Source organism: Mesoplodon densirostris, chromosome 4 (assembly GCF_025265405.1).
Source record: "Mesoplodon densirostris isolate mMesDen1 chromosome 4, mMesDen1 primary haplotype, whole genome shotgun sequence".
Lineage (NCBI taxonomy): Eukaryota > Metazoa > Chordata > Mammalia > Artiodactyla > Ziphiidae > Mesoplodon > Mesoplodon densirostris.
Window position 1 is genome coordinate 16,965,564 of NC_082664.1, and position 20,032 is coordinate 16,985,595.

General features: G+C 38.6%; 1 protein-coding gene across 1 annotated transcript in view; it reads left to right on the top strand.

Moving 5' to 3' along the window:
* Positions 1-8,987, top strand: part of GALC (galactosylceramidase) — a 59,192-nt gene extending 50,205 nt beyond the window's left edge. Inside the window, exons 15-17 of the mRNA XM_060097961.1 lie at positions 888-1,051; positions 2,464-2,540; positions 8,356-8,987. Of these exons, the coding sequence (XP_059953944.1) occupies positions 888-1,051; positions 2,464-2,540; positions 8,356-8,502 (388 nt within the window). The 3' untranslated portion in view covers positions 8,503-8,987. The remainder of the gene's footprint in view (positions 1-887; positions 1,052-2,463; positions 2,541-8,355) is intronic.
* Positions 8,988-20,032: the final 11,045 nt, after the last annotated feature.

Consider the following 20,032-nt stretch of genomic DNA (forward strand, 5'->3'; position numbering starts at 1 on the left):
CCTGCTGTAGGTGCTTCTTTTTTATGTTTTCCTTTACAAAGTAAAATTTCACTGTGCAAAATTCACTGACAGGAAACTCTGAGAAATGTAAAAGTCACATAATTCTGGATCCAATTTCTCCCCATTTCCAAAATATATTTCTTGGCATTCTTAGTTTTATTTTAGATAAATTGCTTGCTTTATTACTTGACTGTGTGCAAGCTTTCTAATTCTTTTCCATTTGCACTTAGAATTTGAGTGGGAGGGGAATTATTTTCAGAGGTCGTATTAGATTGGGGTGGTTATATCATTGCAGAAGGAATCCAGTAGCATTTGTAAAAGGAAGCCTGGAGGAGATCTCATTGTTAAAGCTCTGGTAGTTCCTGGTTGGCTGAACCTTTCTCATCCTTTGATCTCCTGTCAGTGATACCAAAACCAGGGTTTTTTTTTTTTTTTCCGGTATGCGGGCCTCTCACTGTTGTGGCCTCTCCCGTTGCGGAGCACAGGCTCCGGACGCGCAGGCTCCGCGGCCATGGCTCACGGGCCCAGCTGCTTCGCGGCATGTGGGATCCTCCTGGACCGGGGCACGAACCCGTGTCCCCTGCATCGGCAGGCGGACTCTCAACCACTGCGCCAACAGGGGAACCCCAGGAAATATATTCTTAAGAAGCTTGAAAACAGTAAATATTATTTTCCAATAGTAAGTCATTAAAAGAGGCAATGAAATGACTTGACTTCGTCATGTAAAACTTGAAACCATCATCAATGAAGCCCATCCCTGGTATAAGTGTGGACTTAGCAAATCACATACCTTGATTAGAAGTTTGGAAGCATGTGACTTCGAAAAGAGCCATTTGTGCTACATTTGAAATGACATAATTAAAAGCACTAACACTTTGATTTTGCAGGTCCAATTTGACTATAAAGTGTGATGTGTACCTAGAGACCCCTGAGAAGGGAGGTGTGTTCATTGCTGGAAGAGTGAATAAAGGTGGTATTTTGATTAGAAGTGCCAGGGGAGTTTTCTTCTGGGTTTTTGCAAATGGAACCTACAGAGTTACAGGTGATCTAGGTAAGTGGCTTCTTCTATAGCACATGGTTACTATGTGATATGTTGCTATATCTGTCTGTTACTTATGGAAGTAATGAAGGAGTTTTATACCTCATCGTGTTCGAACATCTAATTGAGAAGAAATTCAACATGTGTAAGCAAACGCCAAATGATTCAAAATTATAGTGTTAATTAGTACAGACAGAGGCAGCTCAGTGAAAGAGAAAATTGTGCAAAGCTTTTTGGCTATTGTAGAGTTGAGCTAGGCTGTCAGAGTAGGATTACCAGAGATTGGGGTGTGGTGGTAATAGTAGGGAGAGCATACTCAGGAAACAGTATAAATAAAAGCAAGACTCTAAGAATGTTGCTGGTGTGCTTATGGAAATACAAAAGGAAGGATTGATTTGCTTAAGATGGAGACTTCCTATTTCCTAATGTAGTCAATAACTTGAAAACAGCTGGACTTTTCTCATTCATCTCAACAGTCCTTGTCTTATGTAGAATAGTATTTTATCCAGAATAGGTGCTTAGGATCTGTTCAAGTTGAATTCCATCCACTTCACTTTGGTTTGGGTACACACCACTCTGTTGAAACTAGACCTTATTGGTGGTGACTCTTCTTGATTCATAGTCTCTTGACTTTCGTCCTGCATTAATAAAAAATCTTCTCTCCTATAGTTTGTTCCCCTTTGCCTCTTCCTAAGGTGGAAAGGGCTCCAATAATAAAATAAAAATTAAAGAGGGAGTGGGTAATGAGGACATTAGAATAGGAATTGCATAATCATAGCATGACTGATCTGGAAGATACCTTGCATTTTCCAATCCAAAAGAGAGTGCCTGAGAGGTTAATTGCTTTACCCAAGGTCTCAAAATGAGGTAGTAGCAGAATTGGAACTAGGGATTTAAATCTCTGACTTCAGTCCCCACTGCTCTGTGTCTTAAACTGCCCACTGGACATCTCATCCTGGCTTTCTCTCAGGCATTCCAATATAATATATTCAAAAATTAGCTTATTATTTTCTCTCTAATTCTCAGCGAATGCTATTACCATGTAGCCAGGTACACTAGCTGGAAATCTTATGGTAGGTTTTGACTAGTCCTCCTTATCCTCCGTATTCAATCCAATCAGGTGTACATGCAGACCTGAACTATACACGCTAATGCGTCATTGTACCCTGCTTGGTTTGTAAGTTTATTTTGCTCGTTCTCTTGTGAGCTCACATATGACTCAGAGTAGGATCTCTCTGCATGCTGTATGGATGCCTGAATGAAGGATGTTTTGTTTTAAATCAATTGTAGGTATGAAAATGTCGATCTTTATTAAGGCTGACTTTACTACATACAAATGCGCCTAAGAACCCCCACTGAGTTATGGGATTCTGTGATTTAGATTTTAAAAATACATCAGCTGGGATAATCTCTTTGTGTTACAGCTGGATGGATCATATATACTTCAGGACATGCTGACGTTACAGCAAAAAAATGGTATACACTCACTTTAACTATTAATGTAAGTATTGCTGATCAGAAGCCTGAGGTAAAAATATTCTTTTTTTGTGCTTTTCTAACGTTTTCTGTTATCAAAGGGGGAAAGTATGATAAATAGTGGAAAATAGGCAGAGAGTCTTCTGTGATACCAGCAAACCACCCGTCCCTGGGATGATAGCGTGTGTCTGGGTAAACCCACCCAAGAACCATCAGCAGCTGACTTTATCACCCCCAGTATTTTTTTTTTTAATTTTGTTTTTGTTTTTTGAACTCAGGAGTAATTGGCAGAGTCAATAATTGAACTATTTTTTTTTCAAGTTTCTTAAACCAAGATTCTTATTGGAGCTAATAGGTATAAGCAAAGTCACATAAATTTATTTTTTGATGGTTAAAAATGATTTGGTTTTCAGCTATAAGCACACTTTTTTAGAAGTTAGCTTCCATGACTCTTTGTCAGAGATGATACCAGATTGACAGTAGTATCATGGAAATCTAAAAATATTTGTCAAAATTATTGGTTGATCATGAGTTATTGATTGGCATGCTTCCAAGGGATGCTGTGTAGAGAACTTCTTCTGTATAATATACTGCTCTCTGCCAAGACAGTCCTGTCATAATTTTGTTTAGGTTACAATAGAGATAAAAAATGGAATTCAAATAACTTTTGGAACTTGTTCTCTTCTCTTACTCAACCACCAAAAGCGACAGTACTAATTTTTCTGGCAGTAACAATATGTACTGAAAATCCAGTTTGGGTGTAACACAGTTTATATAACTATAACCACACTTGATGGGCGTAACCTCATTCCTAGTTCATCCCTTTTGCAGCGAACTGAGGCAGTAAGGGCTGGCTTACCTGCACATGGAGGGGAGGCATCTTTTATGTGCCTTTGGTGTGAGGTGGTTCCTGCTGGAACAAATAACAGTACACATGGGCTGTTATTTGCTTAGGCAGATACTAGGTCTTGGAATTGGATTTAAAATTTTAACAGATCCTGCCCCTATTGCTAGCCAAAATATATCAATTTTTGTAGCAGTTATAATAATATTTGATATTACTGATTTTAACGATTTTTTCAAATTAATAGACATGATTTTCATTTCCTTGATAATTAGGGAGGTTGCACATCTTACTATGTTTATTGGCTGTTTGTGTTTTTTCTTCTCTGAAGTTACCCATTCACACTCTTTCCTCATTTTCCTATTGTGTTGTCTTTTTCTGATGGATTTGTATGAATTTATTCTATATTCTGGGTAGTAACTCGTTGTCTGTTATATATGTCACAAATATTTGCTTCTATTCTGTCACATGTATTTCAATTTGCTTATGGTATGTTTCGTGAATAGAAGTTTTAAATTTTGCTACTGTCATGTATTTCACTTTTGTTCATTGCTTTTATGTTTTATTTAAGAAGGCCTTCCCCTTTCTCAAGGTCAGGAACATTTTTTCCCCAAAACCAAACAAAGTTTAGGATTTTTTTTAATGTTTAAGTCTTTAATCCATCTGGAATGTATTTGTGGTTCATAAGGAGAAAAGCCCAACATAATTTTTTAAAAACAAGTGGATAGCCATCATATTTATTACATAGACTGTCCTTTTGCCCATGATTTAAAAGCCATGTTTTCGACATAACAAATCATCATGTGTACATAGGCTTATTTCTGAGCTCTTTTCTGTTTAATTGCTTTGTTTGTTATTATCCAATATCACACCTTAAATTGTGTTTACCTTCTAAAATCTTTGGTTACATGGTTTACTTCCTTCAGAGTTCCTCCCTGACCAGTTTATATAAGATAGCACCCCATCTCACTCTGTGCCCCTCTTCTCTTCCTTGATTTTTCTCTGAAGCTCTTGTTAACCTCCTGACATCTTACATGTTCTGTTGATTGCTGTGTGTTTGTTCTGCTCCTTTCACTAAAACCAAGCTTCTTTAATGACAGGCATCTGTTTTATTTACTGCTGGCTCTCTGGCACCTAGAAAAGTGCCTGGTGCACACACAGTCAGAGCAAGAGCCCTTGTAGAATGAATGAGTGGATATCCGGTGAGGCAAGTTCCTCATTATTTCTTTTTAAAAATTACCTTTGCTATTTCAATACTATATTTACTCTTCTATTTGAATTTTTTTTTTTTTTTTTTTTGCAGTATGCAGGCCTCTCACTGTTGTGGCCTTTCCCGTTGCGGAGCACAGGCTCTGGACGCGCAGGAACAGCGGCCATGGCTCACGGGCCCAGCCGCTCCATGGCATGTGGGATCTTCCCGTACTGGGGCACGAACCCGTGTCCCCTGCATCGGCAGGCGGACTCTCAACCACTGCGCCACCAGGGAAGTCCCTATTTGAATTTTTAAAACATATTTTCAATTCCATGAAAAATGCTGCTAGTATTACACTGAATTCATACATCAATTTGGGCAAAAATAATATATTCTTTTAGAATAATGTGTTTCCAGGGACTTCCCTGGTGGTCCAGTGGTTAAGACTTCGCCTTCCAATGTTGGGGGTATGGGTTTGATCCCTGTTTGGGGAGCTGGGATCCCACATGCCTTGTGGCCAATACATACGATAGAAGCAATATTACAACAAATTCAGTAAAGACTTTTTTTCTAAAAAAAAAAGAATAGTGTGTTTCCCCATTCAAGAACATGGTAACAAGGACATGCTGCATCTCACCATTTATTAAGATCTCCCACTATGTCCTTCAGTTTTATTTTTGTAGTTCTTCCACATTACTTGTTAGGCTTATTTTTAGTAATTATATGAATTTTTTGAAATTTTGAATAGGATTTAAAAAGGTAAATTTCCTTAATTTTATTAGGTATTTTGCATACATGTTTAAAAAAAAGGGCTTATCGAAAACACCTGCCTCCTTCCTCACTGCTGTTCCTGCCGCCTCACCCCATTCTGTGTTCTGCTCCTCTGACACAGCCACTTTGAACTATTTCAGCTGTTTTCTTCTGGTATGTCTTTTATATAATGTGATTTACTACTTTTAGAAGTTAGCTCCAGTCTTGCTACTGGGATGGGCGGGGATATTGCTGACTTAAACCTGCTCCACCCCCTACCCCATTATTTCTTGTTCCACCAACTCTGGGCTCATAATCCAGAGTGGTCTCTGAGGCACCCGTCATCACATCAACCTGTTTTAATTCTTCACAGGCCACTTATCACTTAGCTCTTAGGTATCGTGTGTGTTTGTGTGTCTCCTTCTACTAGAATGTAAGGTGTATAAGAGCAGGGACCTTGTTTTTCTTGTTCATCCTAAATTCCCAGTGACTTAAGCAACATTTGACATATAAATATTTGTTGCATAAATGAAAAACAAAACCAAACCACATCTTTTATGATGTTCATTTTCCAAATTACTGCTAATATGAGGATTTTATGATTTTGAAATTGGCCATTTTTGAATTCTTCTCAGCACACATCAGATGCTTTATCTTAGTGCTGTTGCGTGGGGGTTAGAACGATAAACTTTGAAGTCTATTAATAGTCACTTGCAGATATTTTATGTTGCTCCGCTTCTGTTTTACCATCATAATCTCCAGAAGACATACCCTTATGCAGATTGAATGGTATCATATATAAATATATATATATATATGAAAGTTTGGTACAGTACCCAATAGGTGGTGAGCACTTTAATGAGTCAAGTTAATATTCTTCAGAGTAGGTGTGTTAGGAACAAGACAGGTCAGCATTCATATTTCCTTACTGATATATGCTGAGACTTCCAGCAAGTTATTTCACGTTTTTGAGCCTCTGTTTCCTTCTCTGTAAAATGGAGGTAGGCTCTGTAGGTTGTTTTAGAGTTAGATGTTTTTTATTTTTCATTCGACACATTTTTATTAAGCATCTGTTACATGCACTGTTCTAAGTACTGGGGATACATCAGTGAACAAGCCAGACAAGGTTCCAGCTCTCTCAGAGCCTGTATTCTTCTAGGACAGGGATTATTAAACTTTTTTTTTCTTTAAAGAGCCAAAGAGTAAATATTTTAGGCCTTGTAAGCCCTATGGTCTACGTTGCAGTTGTTTAGCTCTGCTTTTGTAGTGAGAAAGGAGCCGTAGACTATAGGTAGCTGAATGGGGGTGCCTGTGTGCCAATAACATTTAATTTATAAAAAGAGGTGGCTGGCCTGTGGGCCATGGTTGGCTCACTGCTGCTCCAAATAAACAAATAAATAAAATTATGAAGGAAAAATGAGATAATGAGTTAAAGTAGCTTCCCTGCCAGATTCTCTAGATAGAGAGGTCAGGGAAGGCCTCTTAAAGTGGGTGATGTTTGAGCTGAGAGCTGAGTGGTGGGAAGAGCAGTCTGAGCACAGGGCACTGCTGTGACTGGCCTTGTGTGAGGAGCTGCCAGAGGATAGGTTGGCTGACACCTGGGGGGCGAGGGGCAGGGGGAGGATGAGCTTTAGTGCTGAATATAATTTGTGTACATAAGCTCCTTGACTCAATGTTAATATTCACTATCCCCTAAGTGGCAGAAGATGTTCAATAAGCACTTCTAGAGCTAAAGGTAGCTGTGCAGGTGTTGTAGTAACAGAAATGTATGTGGCTCTGAACGTGGAGTTGGGCAACTCAAATTCAAGTCCTAACGTTGCTGATAAATCTGTGACTTTGATTTTTAGTCTCATTAAGTCACTGTGTCTCCATGCATAAAATAAAATAAGTAAATGAAGGCCCATTCCATTATAATTTTATGACTTAAGAGCAGATTTTATTTTGATCCTTGGCTTAGTGCTTTGGATCTTTTGCTCTTCACCCTTTGAAATTAGCTAGTTTTAAATGTAGCTGGAATGAGTGTGTTGTGGTTATATGCTCATAAGCATGCTATAATAATGATAATAAGAGCTGTGTGCCAGACACTTAGCTAAGTAGGAATGGCAGCTGTCTGAGGAGGACATTATTTTTATCTTTCTCTGTCAGTGACTAGGAAGTTGTTCCTGTGGATATTTCTCTTCTTCCATCCACTCAACCCCCCGCCTCTCCCCAGTCATCAGTTTAACTGATGGTTACTGTTTTTCTAACTTAAGGGTAGGCTCTTGATATAACTTTGAAGTGGTATTCTGTACATGAGGATAAAACAATAAAACGAAGGTTAATTACCCCTCTCCCAGCTGGGCTGAGGCTCCTTAATGAAGACCTTAAATAAACATTTTGAGGGACTTCCCTGGTGGCGCAATGGTTAAGACTCTGCGCTTCCAGTGCAGGGGGCCTGGCTTTGATCCCTGGTCGAGGAACTGGATCCCACATGCATGCTGCAACTAAGAGTTCACATGCCAAAACTAAGGAGCAGGCAAGCCACAACTAACACTTGGTGCAACCAAATGAATGAATGAATGAATGAATGAATGAATGAATGAATAAATAAATAAGAAAAGCCTTTAAAATAAATAAATAAATAAAACACTTTGACCCCAGCAGTCCTGTCTGAAGAGCTGGTGGCTGTAAGCTGTCAATACAATGCATGTACATGCCACTACGTGTAAATGACAATTTTTTTTTATTTTAGTGAACTTTTATCTAAAATTTTATCATAATGTTATGAAAAGTGTTACATTTCTGCAAGTTTTACAGCATTTTGGTGGAGTACAAGGAAATATTGAGGTATTCTTGTACCTTGGAAACTGTTTATATAAATAGATAAGAATTTCCTTTGAGAAAATTTTTTCTGTATTTCAAACTTTTGCTCAAACTTGTGGACTCATTTTGCTGTGGTAAATCTTAAGTGAGAAGGATATTTGTTGCACTAAGTAGGTGGGCCATCCATTAAGAAACAGACTTCAGAGGATCAGTTTCACGTGTCTTTAAGGGATGTGTTTCTCCCCACTCCAGGGTGGTTTCTCTTCTGGCACGCTGAATGGCAAGCCTCTCTGGAAAAACGTCTCTGTCAACTTCCCAAAGAATGGCTGGGCCGCGATTGGAACTCACTCCTTTGAATTTGCACAGTTTGACAACTTTCGTGTGGAAGCCATACACTAATACAGAGTGCCATAGAACACTCTCTGGATTTTCTTTCTTTTTGGTTCTGGTTCAGAGCCATTTCTGGTTTTGATGGATCAATATAGGAGCCTTTTGGAAGCTACAAATAATGGAGAGTAAATGCGGAGAAAAATATATTTTTCCTTGATCATCTTGAAGATTTTTTTTTTAGAATTCCAAGGGGAAACAGATGAGCCTTTAATATGACCTGATACATCCTGTAGATAGGACACTAGGTACGTTGGTCCCATCCTGCAGAGTGGTTTGGGTGTTCAGACCTCGAAGCTTTGTGTTAATGCTGAGGTAGCTCTCATCATCTTATTTGCACGTGATCATGCAGATGGCAAGGACCTGATGATCACTGTGATGCATCTATTCATGCTGACTGTGTATCTAGTGAGCTGGTGTCCTCGTCGTGGGTAATGCTGCTGTAACAGGAAGCTGAAGAACACTGGAAATACTGCTTTTTTGTTGTTGTTGTTGTTCATATCACCTTTATTTTATTTTTATTAAAAAAATTTTTTTAACGTCTTTATTGGAGTATAATTGCTTAACAATGGTGTGTTAGTTTCTGCTTTATAACAAACTGAATCAGCTGTACATATACATATATCCCCATATCTCTTCCCTCTTGCGTCTCCCTCCTTCCCACCCTCCCTATCCCACCCCTCTAGGTGGTCACAAAGCACTGAGCTGATCTCCCTGTGCTATGCGGCTGCTTCCCACTAGCTATCTGTTTTATATTTGGTAGTGTATATATGTCAATGCCACTGTCTCACTTTGTCCCAGCTTACCCTTCCCCCTCCCCGTATCCTCAAGTCCATTCTCTAGTAGGTCTGCATCTTTATTCCCGTCTTGCCCCTAGGTTCTTCATGACACTTTTTTTTTTTTTTTTAGATTCCATATATATGTGTTAGCATACGGTATTTGTTTTTCTCTTTCTGACTTACTTCACTCTGTATGACAGACTCTAGGTCCATTCACCTCACTACAAATAACTCAATTTCCTTTCTGTGGCTGAGTAATAGTCCATTGTATATATGTGCCACATCTTCTTTATCCATTCATCTGTCGATGGACACTTAGGTGGCTTCCATGTCCTGGCTATTGTAAATAGAGCTGCAATGAACATTGTGGTACATGACTCTTTTTGAATTATGGTTTTCTCAAGGTATATGCCCAGTAGTGGGATTGCTGGGTGGTATGGTAGTTCTATTTTTAATTTTCTAAGGACCCTCCATACTATTCTCCATAGTGGCTATTGTTAATTTTTTAAGGAACCTCCATACTGTTCTCCATAGTGGCTGCACCAATTTACATTCCCACCAACAGTGCAAGAGGGTTCCCTTTTCTCCACACCCTCTCCAGCATTTATTGTTTGTAGATTTTTTGATGATGGCTATTCTGACCAGTGTGAGATGATATTTCAATGTAGTTTTGATTTGCATTTCTCTAATGATTAATGATGTTGAGCATTCTTTCATGTGTTTGTTGGCAATCTGTATATCTTCTTTGGAGAAATGTCTATTTAGGTCTTCTGCCCATTTTTGGATTGAGTTGTTTGTTTTTTGGTTATTGAGCTGCATGAGCTGCTTGTAAATTTGGTAGATTAATCCTTTGTCAGTTGCTTCATTTGCAAATATTTTCTCCCATTCTGAGGGTTGTCTTTTCATCTTGTTTCTGGTTTCCTTTGCTGTGCAGAAGCTTTGAAGTTTCATTAGGTCCCATTTGTTTATTTTTGTTTTTATTTGCATTTCTCTAGGAGGTGGGTCAAAAAGCATCTTGCTGTGATTTATGTCATAGAGTGTTCTGCCTATGTTTTCCTCTAAGAGTTTGATAGTGTCTGGCCTTACATTTAGGTCTTTAATCCATTTTGAGTTTATTTTTGTGTATGGTGTTAGGGAGTGTTCTAATTTCATTTGTTTACATGTAGCTGTCCTGTTTTCCCAGCACTACTTATGAAGAGGCTGTCTTCTCTCCATTGTATATCCTTACCTCCTTTATCAAAGATAAGGTGACCATATGTGCATGGGTTTATCTCTAGGCTTTCTATCCTGTTCCATTGATCTATATTTCTGTTTTTGTGCCAGTACCATACTGTCTTGATTACTGTAGCTTTGTAGTATAGTCTGAAGTTGGGGAGCCTGATTCTTTCATCTCTGTTTTTCTTTCTCAAGACTGCTTTGGCTATTCAGGGTCTTTGTGTTTCAATACAAATTGTAAAATTTGGAAATTCTGCTTCTTGAAAACCACTTCAACATGTTATGCTTACACTCTAAAAAGTATTTTTTCTTTTCCTTTTTAAGATGAGGCTTTTGAATTATAGATATAAGGAGTGGGGTGATTTGAAAAATGCCCCATTAATAAACTGCCCCTAAAGCTATTTCTACAGTAATAAATATTAGCAGATTAATTGGGTTGTCTGCATTTTTTAATTCTCTTGGGTCCGACTTTTAGTCTCGTGACCCTTATAACTCTCTGTGATCATTTTCCCAGGTGACTGGAAGGAGGAAGAAAACCCTATATAGCCAATGCTGTGAGTGGGTCCAAAGGTAAAATTATAGCAATTTTCTTGTGTTTCATTTCATTGTGCCTTTCATTGTCTTCTCTTGTGGCACTGGTGACAAACTAAAATAACTAGTGAATACTTTTATCTCCTCGTGCCTGGAAGAAAAGGAACACCTATCTAGTTTATAGAATTGGATCATCCTCTAATATTTTGTGTGGTTAGAAGCATTTCTTTTGTTAAAGTACAAATATATTTAAGTATAGTTGAGCATATTTCTCATGCAGTATAATTTATATCTAATCATTAGTGTACCTCCTAGAAGCAAATCAATTATTCATGTGGATAAAGTAAATTCTGGAATTTTTTATAATGAAAGTTTAAAACTATTGAACTAATTCTACAATTTTGGAAATTGTAGTGGTTTAACGTAGGCTAAATGGACATGAGGTTTTGTATTACTATTGGAGACAAGAAGCTAAATATTAGAGTAAATCAGATTACAGAGAAAATTTTAAAATTAAAACCAAGTCTAAGTGATTTCCAGTTTAGGTCCCTACATATTTTTTAAAATTAACTTTATTGAGGTATAACTTACATACAATAAAATGTTCCCATTTTAAGTTTACAGTTCAATGAGTCTTGATAAATGGATATAACCAAGATATTGAACATTTCCATCACTCCAGAAAGTTCTCTTGTATACCTGTGCAGTCATTTCCCCTCATCCCCACCCCGCTCCCAGGCAACCATCAATCTGATTTCTATTACTGTTGATAAGTTTTCTTTGTTCCAAAACATTATAAAAGTGGCATCATACACTTTGTACCTTTTTTTTTTTTTTTTTTCTGCGGTATGCGGGCCTCTCACTGTTGTGGCCTCTCCCGTTGCGGAGCACAGGCTCTGGACGTGCAGGCTCAGCAGCCATGGCTCATGGGCCTAGCCACTCCATGGCATGTGGGATCTTCCAGGACCGGGGCATGAACCCATGTCCCCTGCATCGGCAGGTGGACTCTCAACCACTGCGCCACCAGGGAAGCCCTATACTCTTTTATGAATGGTTTCTTTTACTCAGCATAAAGTGTTTGAGATTTGTTTATGTGCTGTGTATATCAAAGGTTTGCTCCTAATTTCAAAGAATACTCCACTGAAGAGGTATACCACAATTTGTCCCCCCAGTTTTTGGTATTACAAATAAAGCTGTTGTGAAGATTTGTGTACAAGTCTTTGTGTGGACATATGTTTTTATTTTTTCTGGGTAAATACCAAGGAGTGAAATTGCTTGATCTTTTTGGGAAGTGTATGTTTAACTTTATAAGAAACTATCAAAACTGTTTTCCAAAATAATTGTATGATTTTACACTCCCATTAGAAATGTTTGAGAGTTTCCGTTGCTCTACATTCTTGACAATGCTTCCTATTGTTATTCTTTCTAATTTTAACCCTTTCTCGTGAGTTTGTAGTAGGTGCATTAGCTGCTGGACATCTTTTCAAGGATTTATTTCTCATTCATATATTTTTTTTTGTGAAATGTTTGTTCATATCTTTTGCTCATTTAAAAAATGTGGTTCTCTGGGCCTCCCTGGTGGCGCAGTGGTTGAGAGTCCGCCTGCCGATGCAGGGGATACGGGTTCGTGCCCCGGTCTGGGAGGATCCCATGTGCCGCGGAGCAGCTGGGCCCGTGAGCCGTGGCCGCTGGGCCTGCGCGTCCGGAGCCTGTGCTCTGCAGCGGGAGAGGCCACAACAGTGAGAGGCCCACATAACGCAAAAAAAAAAAAAGGAAAAAAAAAATGTGGTTCTCTGTCTTATTATTGAGTTGTAAGAGCTCTTTATACATTCCAGGTACAATTTTTCTTTTAAATCAGATATGTATTTTATCAATTTTCTCCAAGTCTATATCTTTTGAGGAGTACAAAAGTTTAATTTGGAAATCCAATTTATCATGTTTTCCTTTTGTGGTAGGTGTTTTTTTGGTGTCCTAAGAAATCTTTGTATGCTCCAAGTTCACAAGGATTTTCTTTTTGTCTTCTAGAAGTGTAATATATTTAGCTTTTACATTCAGGTCTGTTATCCACTTTGAATTACTTTTGTACATGATGAGAGGTGAGGATTGAGGTTCATTTCTTTCCTATATGGATATTCAATTTTTCCAGCATCATTTGTTGAAAAGACCTTCCTTTGTCAAAAATCAATTGACCATATATGTGTACAACCAGTAATAAACTCTCTATTCTGTTCTACTGATCTGTGTGTCTATCCTTAGGCAAATACCACATTGTCTTCATTACTGTAGCTTTATAGTAAATTTTGAACTCAGGTTAAATCCCCCAACTTTGTTCTTCAGAATTGTTTTGAATAATTTAGGTCCTTTACACTTCCATAAATTTTAAGACTCATTTCTGCAAAGGCCTTTTTGGAATTTTGATTGGGATCACACTGAAAGTACAGATGGGGAGAATGGATAATATTGACCCTTAATAATATTGACCCTTCAATCCATGAGCATGTTCCATCTCCATGTTTCTAGGCTTTCTATAATATCTCTCAGCAATTTCTTTAGTTTTCAGTGTACAGGTCTTACACATATTTTATTAGATTTATCCTTAGATCTTTTATTTTTTGATGCTATTGTAAATGGTGTTTTCTCATTTTATTTTTCAGTTCTTTGTTTTGCATACATCGAAATACAGTTGATTTTCTTTTGTCAACCTGCAGTCCTACTATATTTCTAAATTCACTTATTTTAGTAGCATTAAAAAAATCCTTAGAATTTTCTGCATATACAATAATATCATCTGTGAATACAGATAGTTTTACTTATTCCTTTCTGAAACATATAGATGTTGTTTCGAGGGGCTCTGAAGAGCCCAGTCCTTTATGTCTCAGTGCAGAAAGAATTCAGTGAGAGGCAAAGTGATAGATAAGAAGTGATTTATTAGAGTAAGATGCTTGTGAGGCTCACAAGTGGGCAGACAAGAGGGTGCTGTGCCCGAGAACTTGGTGGGCTACAGCTTTATAATCAAAGGAAAAGTGGGGAGGGGAAAAGACCACTTTCTTCTTCATTCTGAGTAGACGTCATGCTTTCATCATCAGCTTCTCCTCCAGGTTGGGCAGGGGAGTTTTTTTGTCCTTACAAGGTCAAGCCAGGACTGTAAAAATTATTTCAGGTCTCTGTACAATGAGCACCTTTCCATAAATTATTGTTTTTTATGTGTGCAGAGAGCATGTCATAGGGACCATTAACTTACTGAGCTCACTGGGCAAGATGTGGGTCTCATGTCACCATTGTTTTATTGTTTTGGGGCATGTCTCGTGCTTTTGTTGCATGGTTTTGCTCCTAGGCAGGCCTGATTGGTTTTGTGGTTAAGTAAACCTGCTTTCTTGAGTGATCATTAACTTACAGGGGCCTCCTATACTTTTTTTTTTTTTTTACTTACAATACCCTAATGGGATTAACTATTTAATTACCTAGTTTGTGCCTTTACTCTGTCCCTATCATTTCCAGTATGTCTGCTGTATTTCTGATGTTCTTGTCTTATTGCACTGGTTAGGACTTCCAGTACAAGGCAGGGAAGAAGTGGTAAGAGCAGATGTCCTCGCCTTATTCCTGATCTTAGGAGAAAAGTGTCTTTTGTCACTGAGTGTGATGTTAGCTGTAGAGTTTCTTTTTTGTAAATTCCCTTTATCTAAGGAAAGTTACCTTCTATTTACAGTGTGCTGAGAATTTTATTATGAATAGAGATTTAATTTATTAAATGCTTTTCCTATGCCTAATAACATAGTTATGATTTTTCTCCTTTATCTTATTAAGGTGGTATGTCACATGTTTGATCTTTACGTATTAAAACAACTTTGCATTCCTGAGATATAGCATGACCAACTGGGGTTTATTACCCTGTTTATATAGTAGTGAATTTGATTTCTGGGTATTTGGTTAAGGGTTTCTGTGTCTATATTTATGTGGAATATTGGTCTAGTTTTTTTTTTTTTTTGTATAATGTCTTTGTCTGGGTTTGATAACAGGATGATGCCTTATAAAATCAGTTGGGAAGTGTTCCCTCCTCTTCTTTATTTTTTGAAAGAGTTTGTGAGTTTCTTAAATCTTAGATGGAATTCATCAGTTGTATCGGTCAGGGTCCAGTCAGGAGGCAGAAGCTACACTAGGAAACACTTAATGTAAACAGATACTAACTAGTAACAGGATTGACTACTAAGGAGTAAAGAGACACCTAAAGAATACAGAAATGGCAGACGTAGAGACCAGCCACTTCCTTGACTGGGGCAAAGTACTCAAGGAAGGAGCACATTTGGAAGAGGGCTTCCTTGCAAGGCCGGGATTCAGATCTCATTGGAGGTGGTATGGCTGTGGCACTGTGGATGGCATAGGAGTTTGCTGGGATGGTGAGCACTGGGTCTGGCAAGCAGGAAACTGCCTTCCGGGCTTTATTTGAGACTCATTGGGAAACTGCCTCCATCCCAGGATGCTGCTGAAACTCTCTAGAAAGTTACCTTTTGTGGTGCTGGTGAAACTTTCTTGGAAAGCTCTTGGAGTGTTGGTGAAAACTACTGGAGGGTAAGTACTGGCTGTCCCAGCCCTCACTGGAAGGGGTGCATCACAGGGTGTCCCCAGGGCTGCTATTAGCCCCACACCACAGGAGCAGGAAGAAGAAAGCACATGGTCTCAAGGATGAAGGCTCTTTTCCTCTGTCCCTGCGGTACCCTCCTTGCTCTCTGGCAAAAGAGAAGTGTTTACAGGCCCCAGCTCCTGTATCACAAAGCAGGTCAAAGAAGAGGAGTTGGGGCTGAGAATCTCTTAACAGAAACAGGGTTCTCCAATTTTTAAATTTCTTATGTCAGGTTTGGCAATTTGTGTTTTTCAAGGAATTTGTCCATTTTATATAAATTGTCTATTGGCATAAACTGGTTTACAGTATTTCCTTTTTATTGTCTGTAAGACATTCCTGATATGGCCACTTTGTGCTTTTTCTCTTTTTATATTTATTAGTATAGTTAGAGTTTTGTAAATTTTATTTATCTTTCAAAGAACCAGATTTTGGTTTCTTAGATATTTTTCCTTAGGTTTCTTTATTTTCTATTTTATTGATTGCTGCTTGTACCTTTGTTATTTATTTTCTTCAGCTTACTTTGGGTTTAATTTTCTCTTTTTCTAGCGTCTTAAGATGTCAGCTTAGATTTTTGATTTTGGATCTTCTTTTTCTTAGATATAGGCATTTAATACTAAAATTTTCTCTAACCACTAATGTAACTGGATCTCCCATATTTTGATATGTCATGTTTTTATTTTCATTCAGTTCAAAATGTTTTCTAATTTCCCTTGTGTTTTTTGACCTTTGTGTTAATTAGAAGCGTGGTGGTTAATTTCCAACTATTTGAGGATGTTTTAGATTTCTTTTTTACTATTGATATTTAACTTCATTATGTTAGAGCATATGCTTTGGTCAGAGAATATTCTGTTTGATTTCAATTATTTTAAATATATATCAACTTGTTTCATGACACAATTTATCTTAGTTGATGTTCCCTTGAAAAAGAATACAGATTCTGCAGTGTATGACTGTAATGTTTTAAAATATTGTCATGTTGGTTGATAGTGTTGGTTAAGAAAGAAGTCTATGTCTTTATTGATTTTCTGTCCACTTGTTCTATCAATTATTGAAAGAGGAGTGTTAAAGTCTCTGAATACAATTGTGTTTTCTATTTCTCATTTCAGCTCTGACAGTTTGATTCTTTTGGAGCTTTTAGAGCTTTGTCAGGGCAGATCCAGAGTAGCCTTTACTCCAGGTCTGGAGTAGCCCTGTTCTTAAAACGTGGAATTCTCTGGGAGTTGAATGAGTTCACCACTATACAGCTCCACTATAGTTCAGATCTTGAGGAACTCCCAGCTCTGAGAGAATTTTAATAGTTGTTTAGCTAATAGGTCCTTTGTAACTATTCTCTCTCTGGTGCTGCTTTGCCTGGCCCATGGAGATTCACACTATGAATACATAGCTTAGCCTAGAGCCAAAGATGCAAATGGATCTTTGCAGGCTTCTGGACCTCATTCTGCATAGCTTCCTTCTCTCAGGTGCTCTGCACCACAAATCTCAGGTGTCTCAGCCTCCTTCAACTCTGAACCTTACCTCCACAGCTCTATAAGACCCCGCCCCCATACTCTGTATTTTTCCCTCTGTGTACTGGAATCTGATAAATTCCTCCACATAGAAATAGGGGATCACAGGGCTTGCCTCATTTATTTCCCTTCTTTCAGGGATCACAGTCCTGGGATGTGTTGTCTACTTTCTGAAACGGTTACAGCGGAAGGACTGGTCCATTTCTAGTTACTATTCTTTCATAGCTGAAAATGGAACTCTCCATTCGTTTAATTTAATATTTAGCCTTCATGGTCTTTTCCAAAATCTTTTAACACAAATAATATGAACCACATGTTATTATAACTTGGACGCTGTTTCAGGTGGCAGCTTGATCTTCTCAAGTAGCTTTTAACCCTGTGGGTAAAGAACGTCTCATACTTCTGCATTCCCTGTATTGGTGCGCAGTATTAATAGGTGCTCAGCAAGGACTTGATTTCTGGTCAGGTTTGATTTGATACACTGTGTTTATATATGGGTACTGGGAACCATGAATTGTATTTATTAAAGCAGACAAACCAAACCTCTAGATGAAAACACTTTGTAAATGGCTAAAGTTACTTCACATACTGTCTTAGCTATTTGGCTGCTAGAACAAAACACCACACAGTGGGTGGCTTATAAACAACAGACATTTATTTCTTACAGTTCTGGAGGCTGGGAAGTCCAAGATCCAGGCACCAGCATGCTCCCCTTCTGGTGAGGGCTCCCCTTCTGGCTCATAGTGGCTCTTCACTGAGCCCTCATACAGTGGAAGGGGCTAGGGATCTCTCTGGAGCCCTTTTATGAAAATGATAATCCCTTACCCTCATGACGTAATCACCTCCCAAATGCCCCACATCCTAATACCATCATATTGGGCAGTAGGATTTCAACATACGAATTTGGGGGAGACATAAACGTTCAGATCATAACACACACCTAAAAGTCACACTTGGAGGAGCGCCATGATAACAGTATTGAACGTAAGTCCTAAGGTCTGGGTTCAACGCCTGCTCTCTTACTCATTGGCTGATTGAATCCCTTAAGCCTTCTGGACTGAAGCTGCTGTTTCTATAAGCAAAGAAGCGAGGCTGGTTGCTGAGACTCCTTCCAGCTCTTGCTCTGTAATTCTGTGGCTTGTAAATCTGCGTTTCTTTATTTAATTCAAATCCTGCTTACCTGAAGAGGTAATTTCTTTTCCAAATCAGTACGGTTTGCTATCGATTGTGTCCCATAGTGCAGATGATCATACAATGATGCCTTGTACATTTTCACTTCAGCAAAATGGCTTCATCGAGTGAAATCATTTTGCAAATGGTATTTTACTTCATTCTAAAGTAATATAGATAAGCGTTGTGGCAGATTCCATTCTTCGAGATATGTGACCTGCTTAGAAAAGACTAGTTTATCGTTCTCACAGGACTATTAGTAATATTTCAAACTATCATGGTGTCCAAACATTGTGATAAGTTAGACTAGAGTCAAGCGGTAATCAAGAGGCATGATTTAGAAGCCACAGTTTTGCTCATAGGTGGATTCTTTCTAACACTTAATTTTTCTTTTATCTTGATATTTTTCTTTCACTTGAAAGAAGTACTTGTTTTCTCTGTATGTCAGAAGTACTATAATTTGATTTTATTATTCTGAAAATAGCCTTTTGGCTTTATTCTAGCCCATGGGTAACTTGAAACTGTCTTAAAACATGTTCTCCTCCTCCTCTTCCTCCTTCTCCTCTTCCTCCTCCCCCTCCCCTTCCTCCTTCTCCTCTTCCTCCTCCCCCTCCCCTCCCCCTCCTCCCCTCCCCCTCCTCCCCTCCCCCTCCTCCCCCTCTTCCTCAGCCCACTCCTCCTCCCCTTCTCCCTTCTCTTCCTTCTCCTCCTCCTTCTCCCTCCTTTTCCACCTTCTTTTTCCTTCTTTCTCTCTTCCTCCCTCTTTCCTTCCTTCTCCAAAAAAATTGAACTTGACGCTCCATATAATTGATAATTGTTACTCAACTAGAAAAAAATGCAAACACTTTGAGGAATTGTGGGGATTCTTGGGCGAGAAGCTTGAAGTGATTTCATTCCAACAGGATATTTATAATTTTCACATTCACTGAGGGAGGGAAGCATGAAATTCAGTGATTTGAAGATTATACTGGAAAGACAGTTTATTACTTTCTGCATCTGTTTGACAGATTGCACTGATTAATATTTTTGAACTGTGTGGTATGTATTGAACACAATGTGGGGAGTGTTTTTAAGCCCGTGTTAAAGATTGATATGCAAGGTGGTACCATGTTCTTTGGGAATCAGTGTGGACTTTGGCATTTATGATATTGCTGCAGTGGATTTACTGCTGTATTTGATAACAAACAGGCTGTCAGCCAATCAATTGCAAGACCCTACTAGACATAGGCAGAGGATACAATTTCCCTTAAAGTAAGTAAATGATACTAAACTTACCTGTGTATAGCTCTTCAGTTTGGGGGACACAATGGCATCCTCCCAGGTGGGGTCACACACTTTCTGGCACTGAAGGCTCATAAGATTTCTCAGCTGCTTATGATACTGTCTATCAGGGGTGGGAATATGGTCAGATTGTTTACAAATGGGATTCAGGGTATCTCTACCCTCTTGTCTCTTTCCAATTGCTCTGGAGACTAGATATGTGCCTGGCTCCTCCTTTTGTGTAACTGGTAACAACCCCAGGGTCATTTGAGAATTTCCTGTAAGACTGGGTAAGTTGAAGATGAGTTTCTCAGGAATAGCCTCCCCCGGCCATTTCAGGCCACAGAGCCTCCCAAAGTCTCTTCCTGCATACCCTCTGTGACAGATTTACATAAAATATGATTACCTTTGCAAATAATTAAGGTTTGCAGAGAAAATTACCTAAGATGCTAGAATGTTTAATT